The sequence below is a fragment of the Carassius auratus genome, chromosome 13 (genome assembly GCF_003368295.1).
Source record: "Carassius auratus strain Wakin chromosome 13, ASM336829v1, whole genome shotgun sequence".
NCBI lineage: Eukaryota > Metazoa > Chordata > Actinopteri > Cypriniformes > Cyprinidae > Carassius > Carassius auratus.
Genome location: NC_039255.1, coordinates 4,366,304 through 4,375,865, shown reverse-complemented (window position 1 = coordinate 4,375,865; position 9,562 = coordinate 4,366,304). Strand labels below are relative to the sequence as shown.

Genomic DNA, 9,562 nt, shown 5'->3' with positions numbered 1-9,562 from the left:
GAATGGATGCGATCTCTGGGTCATCATTAGGGTCATTTTAATCTTGCAAACTTCAGTACATCTGAAAATATATTATGTATTATAGCTCAGAGTTTAAGCTTTTACATGGGCTTCCAACCCAATCATTTTTTCTCATGTTTCTCCTATTGCCAAAATATTGTTGGAGATGTAAACAAACGTGGTTATATTTTTAAGCTATAAATAAAATTTCAGACAAATAGCTATAACCTCCGTTTAAATAAGATAAGAACATTAGCCCTACCTCAAACACGGCTTTTGAAGTTTGATAAGACCCAGCTGCAACAAATGCACTTTAATACTTTGGCTATGCAATAACACATGCGCTGGGAATGTGACTATTCCATGTGAATGTTTTATATCATTGTAGTTCGTTATTGACAGTAACACTGTACATCACCGCCCCCATGTGGTTACAAAATGCTGAACGTTTCAAAGCTCTTTCCAGTGGCATCGCTGGAACGAAAATAACTTAATAACCAGTATATATATATATATATATATATATATATATATATATATACATTAAACAACACAAAATCTATCTGGACATCATACGTTACTATAGCCTACAATAAAACTGATTAGGTAGGCCTACTGATTGCCAAGAATAACAGAAATACACTTCTTTAGACTGTTTAAAAAAGATCCCATTGTAATGTATGGCTTAAACTTCAACAATAACTGTGGTAACTTATTGAAAAGCCTTAAGGGATTTTCTAAAGGGACATTGGGTGCGTGGTAACTTCCACAGACAAGTTTTGCCCCATTATTCATTCAGTGAGTGCGAGCTCAGTCTCCGTGAACTGAAGCAGTGTATTTTATCCCAGATTTCGGACCCCTCGACTCTCCAGTGCAAAAGGGGGATGAATGAATCCACGTAGGAGTGTCCCATGGCCCTCCTCAAACAGAAAAGCCCTTGTGAACACTCACACTGGGGGTTCTTACTTGACCACGTGACGTGCATCCAGGGATAGCCCAAACTTGGAGACCGCCGCGTAATGGACACGTTTTCTAGCACGCTACACCGCAGAAAAGCGTAAATGGAGATAAATGAATTAATAAAAGTCTTTCTTCAGTCCCGTGAGAACTGGAAATAACGTTATGACCATTCAACTTATGAGTTCCAGCAAAAATGTCTAAGTTGGAAATTTAACAATGAGTGATCTCCTTTTGTTCGCGGAAATGACAGGGTATGAAGTCCGTATTGACAAATATTAACGTTTAGTGTAATTAGGCGTTTCACTCACTTTAATAAGTGAAGTACTTTGGAGTCTTCACAGGCTACGCACAGGAACAATGTGTACCAGAAGCGATCATTCGGGATGCTCCAGATGAACCCGTTCCGTCTCCAATGGTAAGATTTTATTCAATCTAGCTGCTATCAAGTCGATTTTATTTCTATTTTACCACAGTCGCAGAGTATTAACTTTCACCTCTGCCAAAGTTCTGTAAATACTTTCACTGCAACATTACAATAGTAATCTCTGAGTTTGTTTCTTTTCTGTTTTTATTTTATTTTATTTACCTCACACAGAACTATGTCTATCTATCTATCTATCTATCTATCTATCTATCTATCTATCTATCTATCTATCTATCTATCTATCTATCTATCTATCTATCTATCTATCTATCTATCTATCTATCTATCTATCTATCTATCTATCATTATTTTTCTTACAAGATAGCGTTAATCCTTGAGATAAAACGACTTTGACTTAAAGTTAGTTCACAAAATATCACAATTTCATATAAATCTGTGATGTGTACCAAATGTAATCTAATTTAAACAATAATCTAAAATATTTATGATTATAGTCATATTATTAGATTTATGATTATTATTTTTTTTCTTATTTGTCTATATTTATTGAAAACTAAAACTAAAAACACATCTTTACTTTATTTTTATGATTTTTCATCCCAATTTCCTTAATCATAAATGAAATTTAAAGTGGTTAATTAAAGTGTTTAGAATTTCTTGCTGCGTAGTGTGACTTAACCACCAATTTGAACTGATATGAACATTCAATTCAGAAATTATTATTTTTACTTATTTCATTTCAACGCAACTGTCATGTTACTATATATTTCAGAGTAATCAGCAGTTAGATTGGTGTCATCACACTCAATCTCCTGTTAGTTCACTTTGATTAGTTCAAAACAGCAAGTGAAAGTCATGGTGTGTATGTGTGAAAGAGAGAAGCCATTTGGTGCCACGTCTCTTCAAGGTTTACATTTTGTGATACGTCCGTGACAAATACAACCCCTGTTCCTGTTCCCCTTCTTCACTGCTGCTACAGCTGCAACTCATGGGCCCAGGCAACACAAGAGAGCCTGTCACTGGTGATTGTGGATTTATCTCATATAGAACAACTACAGTTAAACACTGCCTATCTCCCAGAAGGTACCATCACGCACTGCTGAACCGACAAAAACACAAGGATGAAACATGCACCCTTGCCCCGGACTGCACACATCTATCTGATACCAATGCTAACTCACTTCCTGTATCATGTTTTCTGACAGAAAATGCCACTAGATTATATCTGTGTAACACTCCTGGTTAAAAAGTGGTGCTATCCCAAAGGTTTAATATGATTGACCATATGTCACATACCAGACCGAAAGCATCAGATAAACTGTAGTTTATTTGAACAAGCTACTGATGTATATCTTCCATCTCTGGTGAACATATCAAATCAAAGTATTTTTTTTTACACAATGAAAAATAAACCCAAACACTGCTACAGTAGGATTATTTAAGGATTGGTTTCTAACACACTTATAAAACTGTAAGATAAGCCATTAATGTAATTTGTATGGGAATGATGAACAGAGTGATGTCCGTTTCTGCTTGAGCAGATCATCAGATTTGTCAAATGCTTCAGTGGTTTTTGAATATGTAAAGATCTCAGCTCAACCGCCGTGCCTGACAGTTTGACAGCTATGGCATAATAAGCCCACATAATTGGTTTATATTTACTTAGATTGCATACTATTATTTCTTGACGGCTCGAAAATTGTGTCGTATCCTAAATGCTACTCTTTGTACAGACAAATAGCATGTCATTTACCTGTGACAGTTTTCCCCACTGGTACACATCTTATTTTATGACTATGATATTGCTGGCTCTACTTGCGTTTTTTAGCACAGTTTAGGAAAGTGTCACATTCATAAAAGCCACTGTCTGGGAGAAGTCTGGTTTGTTTGCACAGATGTGCTCTTAATATGGTCCAGATTAACCCCTGTTATTCAGTGTTGTTTGCCTTGCTGTGAAGGTAACACAATGTGTTATTGCTAGTAAACGACAGCCCTGAATAGAGCCATGTCAATATATGGCAGCTCACTTACCTTAGCCATTCGTTTAGACGTTATCTGGGGTCAAACACGCCCTAAAGCTACTGGTTTTATTGCAGCACAACAGCTCAATATATTTATATTGTTGTAATATTGTTATGCCTTTTCCATTTCCCTTAGGAAACAGAAGTTTTTATACTCAGTAAAGAGTCTTTTATACATGCATTAATACTTTTTTAAAAACGGTCATTAGCCTATTTAAACCTCTGTATTCAAATCTTTAACTATTTACAGTTTTAAATCTAGTTCTATAACCTTGATAAGGAAAAAATCAGATATAATCCAAAACAAATCAGACGAAATCCATATAGCCTGAACTGACCGAATTGTTCGTTACAATCTGTATACCTAACTCTCAGAAAATTAAAAGAGTTCCTTGTCAAACAAACAAAACTCACTATGTGGCTTCCAAGATTTAATGAAAACATTACAGACTTGCTGCAATAGGAAATGTAATTTCCTTCTGAATGTGGGTAATAGAGGCAGAACCTTTCTGTAGCTACTAAGTTATAAGATATGAATTTATTTATTTATTTATTTTTTGTGGTGAAGCTTGAAAATCACTCCAGTCTCATTCTGATTAAATTTATATCACTTAAAATATTTAACCTTTTTAAATATGATATTAAAAATATATAAATAGAATAATTATTAAATTATTAAAATAAACTAGTTCAAAGGGGTCAGTAACCTTGTTTATTTACAAGAAATAAGGGGTCAGTAAGCTTGTTTATTTACAAGAAATAAATACTTTTATTTAGCAAGAATGCTATATTATAATAAATAAATATAACAAATTATATTAAAAATAAATGCTGTTCCTTTGCTGTTCTTTGGTACTTGATATGTATTAAAAAGTACTGAAAAAATATTTTAAGCAGCACAACTGTTTAGAACCAGATCATCTTATTAGAATTATTGCTGAAGGATCATGTGACACTGAAGACTATAGTAATGACTGGTGAGATTTTAAATATATCAAAATAGAAAACATTTATTTTATTTATATAATATTTCACAATTTTACTGTTTTTTATCAAATAAATGCAGCCTTAGTGAGCATTTAAGACTTATTTTAAAACAATGAAAAAATATCCTGACTCCTTTTGAACAGCAATGTAAATATTAACATATTTAATCATATAAAAAAGTCTAAAGAAGTACTACTTTCAATGATCCATCATGATCGACAGTAAGCATTTACTTTGCATGGACCTCATCATCTCTCATCATTCCACATTAGTGGAATTACTGGACAGGTGATGAGAGTGCAGGCCTCTTGTTTGGGAACAAAGCTGAAATTGTCTGTGTCTGCTTATAAACCACTGTGCCAAATTGTATATATCTGTCACCACTTGGAATCAATACATAGGGCTGTTGTGTTGGTGAGTTTTTTTTACTGTGTGGAAATGGTGCCAAAACTCTTGACATGATTTTTATTTTAATATTTTTTTTTTATTGCAGATGAATTGTAGTCCCAGGTTCTGACATGAGATGAACCCAAAACAGTTGGCAACAGCAACTAAATAGAAGTCTGTGGAGGCATTTCCTAAATCAAAGTTAATTTGAGAATGAGGAACAAGTATGCAGTCATCATTATCAGCATTGTGGCACTTGTCATCATTGAGAAAGAAAACAACATTATTTCAAGGTGAGAATTTTTGGATTAACTAAAAATATGCGCCCCTCCCCAGAATACAAATATTTATTGAAATTGATTTTTATTTTTATTTTTATTTTTTGTAATTTTACTTTGTTTTAAATTATACAGGGTCTCGAATAAGCTGACACTTAGACAGAGCCCACAGACGGAGCCTCCAGTGCCCTACAATGCTTCCAGTGCTCTGGTAGTAATGGACGACAATGGTTCCTATCCAGAGGATATGTTTGCTGAAAGCAGCATTCAGGAAGGCCGAAAGCACATCCTCTTGATGGCTACCACTCGTACAGGATCTTCCTTCGTGGGCGAGTTCTTCAACCAACAAGGTGGCAACATGTTTTACCTCTTTGAGCCTCTCTGGCATGTGGAGAGGATGCTGTCGATTGGCTCGAATGGCACAAATGCCAGCATTTCTGTTTTGGTGTACAGGGATGTCCTGCAGCATCTCTTTTTGTGTAATTTCTCCATGTTGGAGCACTTCATCAGCCCTCCTCCGCAGGACCACGTCACCCCTGCCCTGTTCCGCAGAGAGTCCAGCAAGGCCCTGTGTGAGGAGCAAGTCTGCTCTCCAGTTGTAAAAGATGTTTTTGAGAGGTACCACTGCAAGACGAGACGCTGCGGGCCGCTCAATCTGACCTTGGCAACTGAGGTGTGCCTACGAAAACAGCACAGGGTGATCAAAACAGTGAGGGTTCGACAATTAGACACACTTCGTTCTCTAGTAGAGGACCCTCGGTTGGATACCAGACTCATTCAGCTGGTTAGAGACCCTCGAGCCATCCTGGCATCAAGGATGGTGGCCTTTGCCAGTAAGTACCAGAACTGGAAAAGTTGGGCTGTGAATGGAGATGTTCCTATAGAGGACGAAGAGGTCAAGCGTCTCGAAAGAAACTGTAACAATATCCGCATCTCTGCTGAGTTGGGCTTGAGTCAGCCGAAATGGCTGAAAAACCGTTATATGCTTGTGCGTTATGAGGATATCGCCAGGTGCCCCATGCAGAAAGCAGCAGAAATGTACAATTTCACAGGGATTCCGATGACGTCACAAGCACGGGATTGGATTCTCAAAAACACGCATGCATCAACCGAGGCAAGTGGCGTGTATTCCACCCAAAAAAACTCTTCAGAACAGGTGGAGAAATGGCGGCTTAGTATACCGTTCAAACTGGCCCAAGTCGTACAGAAAGTTTGTGGACCGACCATGAAACTTTTTGGGTATAGGTTTGTAGACAGTGAACAGACACTGTTGAACAGATCTTTTAATTTGCTGGAAGAAAAACTATTTATTAAGGGATAGATTGTATTTTTGATGCATAATTTGTTACAGGAAAACTAAGCATGAGATTTGACAAGGTTTTATTTAAATATGTGGACTTACAATTTTCATAGCAGAGACACACTGGCACATTGGGATGTTGCTTATACTGAGGTACTTGTGGCATGCATCACCTGATTTATATGAACATAAAGCCTAACTACAGTTTATTAGATTAGATTAGATTAGATTCAACTTTATTGTCACTGCAAATGTATGGTAAAAGGCAACGAAATGCAGTTAGCATCTAACCAGAAGTGCAATAAGCACAGAATATACAAGGTCTTAAATATGTACAATAACTATACATATAAGTATTATGGACATCATTTACAGATTTACAGCAGGTTAATGTCAGTGCACCATGTGACCAGGTGCTGTACATCTTCCCTGTAGGCAGTCTCATCATTGTCACTGATGAGCCCAATCACCGTGGTGTCATCTGCTAACTTAATGATGGAGTTGGATCCATGCACAGGTTTGCATTCGTTGGTGTAGAGGGAGTAGAGGAATGGGCTCAGCACACAGCCCTGTGGTACGCCGGTGTTGAGTGTGATGGTGGTGGAGCAGGTGTGTTTTAATCAGAGCAACTGAGAAAAACCTGCAACACACAGCCAAAGACTTGTAAGATAACCGGATGAAAGGAGGAAAACCATTTCAATGCAGTGTGTTAAGAAGAACACTAGACAAGTATGGCCTTCATGTTGAGACATCTTGTAGCATACCACTCTTGATCAAGAAGAACAAAAGGCGAACTTGAACTTGATAAAATTCATTTGTATAGACCTGTGGAGCTCTGCAAGAATGTTTAATGGAGTGATGTGACCAAACAGGAACTTTTTAGACCCATGGACCAATGGATTAGTATGTCTGCTGCAAAAAAAGGCAAAGCTCATAAGCAGAAGAACACCATCTCCATCGTCAAATTTGGATGTGGATCAGTCCTGTTATGGGGTTGCTTTACTGTAGCAGGAAGTGGAAGCCATGACTGTATGAAGGAAATCATGGATGTCTATGGAGGAATCAGATGTAGTTCCCCGAGTTGATTTGATTGCTATTGGGCCCTTTGTCTTTGCAGTTTGCAGTTCCCTGTGTGTAACTGAGTATAACTAATACCATTTTGGAGGGTTGATCTCTGTCTACAGGTCATCTTTATTCCCTTAAATGACCAGTCTTCTCTGACTGGTGTGCAGCATGGAACGAGGACCCGACCTCTAGTGAGGTGTCCCACATGCTATCTTTTTTACAAGAGCTGCTGGATAAGGGGCGCACCCCTTCCACGCTCAAAGGGTATGTTGTAGCCATCACTGCATCATTCTCTCTTGGCTTAGCCAAGGCTATAGCATCTTGGCTTGCTGGCTTGCAGTGCCCCTTAGATGTGAGGGCCCACTCCACCAGAGGAATGGCCTCTCCCTGGGATTGGTCCAGTGGGATTTATTTTGGTGATATTTGTGCAGCCACTGGCTACTTGTTGCCGTCTACTTTCACCAGGATTTAAAACTTGGATATCCCTGCACTGCAGGCATGGATTTTGTCTGCTTAATTCTACCTAGTTCACCAAGACCATTTGAAAGGGAACACTCCGATTACTAACGTAACCTTGTTTCTTTGAGATAAGGGAACAAGCGTTGCGTGGCTGCCGTGCTATAAGACTGCTTGCAAACTGATGACAGTTACTTCAGTCTAAAGATTCTGCCAAAATGATGCTCAGAGCCGACTTAAACAGAGGTCGACTCCTTCTCTTTTGGCAGTGAAAGCAAAATTAGTTTCATGCAGCTGCATGACAGTAACTAGTTTCCCTTATCTCAGGAATCTGAGGTTACATTAGAAACCGGAGTGTTTTCTCTGCACACATAATTTTACAATCTTAACTCAACACAGATTTACTAAGAACCAGTGATGTTCTCCTTGTACAAATAACACTACTATCGTATTTTAACTAAATATCCACATTATCCTCAAACTGTTTCCTGACACTTCCTGGCCACAGAGACCTAGTGTATGCCAAAGCTTACAGTAGTATCTTCATACTTTGTTTCATTCGTTTTTTCATTCATGCTTTATGTTTCATACTTCAAGCAAGCAGCAAATGATACAAGATACAAATACATTGTTCTTTACAGAAATAGCTGCTTCTCAGAACAATAAGCCACAAAAACAAATTTATGTTTCTCTTTAAATGTACTGCTGCTATCTGTTTGCAACAATAAATAATATAAGATCTGCTGCATTCACTGGCACCGTCAGATAAATGTGCATCTAAAATCTAACATTTGTTAAACAAAGAGCGAGAGAGAGTGTCTGTCTACACACTGATATTTTATGACATAGTCATTGTGAAAGCTGATTTCCACAAGAACAAAGAATCAGTTCTCTAAATGTAAGTTTTTTTTTGTGATGCAAGTAGGCTGAACATAAAATATTATACCTGCATGCTTTCTGTTTCTAGTTCATGCTGAGGACATATGCAAATGGCTCTGGTTTAATTGGCACAGGACTTTCCTTTCCACAAATCAATATCAAAGACATCTCTAATGTATACTGTATATATGCCAATAAAGACATGAAGGCCTTTGAAAACAAATGTCACAGTATTTATTTTCTAAGTATGTTTTCTTTAACTCATTTAAATTGATTTGGGACTACTATAAGAGTGTTATGCAGGTAGGGCCACAGGAAATCAGCCATGATGTATATGTGCATGTGTTCCCCTTTAGGATGTGCCACACCTAGTGGTGTTCTGTCCACACTAGGGCTCAGACGGCCACTGAACAGGCTTTTCATACTGTCTTTCCAAAGCTTCTAGTCTGTAAAGCACACAGCATTGCCTGTTTATGGCTCAGAAGCCTGATGACTTGCTAGAGCTAGAGCTGACTAATCATATGCAACACAGAGGGTTTATTCCACTGACTGGAATTGACTCATTGATGCCTCACAAATAACATGCAAAAAATTACGTCTGAAACAGGACAAAAAGTTATTTGTGAGAAAAAAAAGTTTATAAAAAGGTTTAAAAAATGTGTTTATGGAAAAAAAATTCCCTTGCAGGGTATTTCTGAGTTGTTGCTTAGTCATGCAGTCTTGGGTCTTACCACTGATGTTTATCTTTAGTGTCTGGTTAAAGTCTGCAGTGGAAAAGTGGGGGAAATACGTGGCTTGACCAGAGAGAGAATGTTAAAGAGAGATTTCTGCCTTGTCTGCTTAT

The 9,562-nt window shown here is 37.7% G+C and overlaps 1 protein-coding gene across 2 annotated transcripts; it reads left to right on the top strand.

Annotated features, from left to right (window-relative positions):
• Window positions 1-881: 881 nt before the first annotated feature.
• LOC113112391 (carbohydrate sulfotransferase 3-like) lies at window positions 882-8,941 on the top strand. Of its 2 annotated transcripts, XM_026277933.1 has the most exons (4): window positions 882-1,375; window positions 2,325-2,428; window positions 4,847-5,033; window positions 5,154-8,941. In XM_026277933.1, the coding sequence occupies exons 3-4, from the start codon at window positions 4,954-4,956 to the stop codon at window positions 6,337-6,339; spliced, it is 1,266 nt and encodes a 421-aa protein (XP_026133718.1). In that variant the 5' UTR covers window positions 882-1,375; window positions 2,325-2,428; window positions 4,847-4,953; the 3' UTR covers window positions 6,340-8,941. The 2 variants fall into 2 exon arrangements, with proteins under 2 accessions (XP_026133718.1, XP_026133717.1); XM_026277932.1 differs by lacking the exon at window positions 2,325-2,428.
• Window positions 8,942-9,562: the final 621 nt, after the last annotated feature.

Excerpts from the sequence above, each read along its gene's own strand:
- LOC113112391 (XM_026277932.1), top strand. The coding sequence starts at position 4,954 with ATGAGGAACAAGTATGCAGTCATCATTATCAGCATTGTGGCACTTGTC. Across the intron at positions 5,034-5,153 it reads GAAAACAACATTATTTCAAG|GGTCTCGAATAAGCTGACAC; the intron begins GTGAGAATTTTT and ends TAAATTATACAG.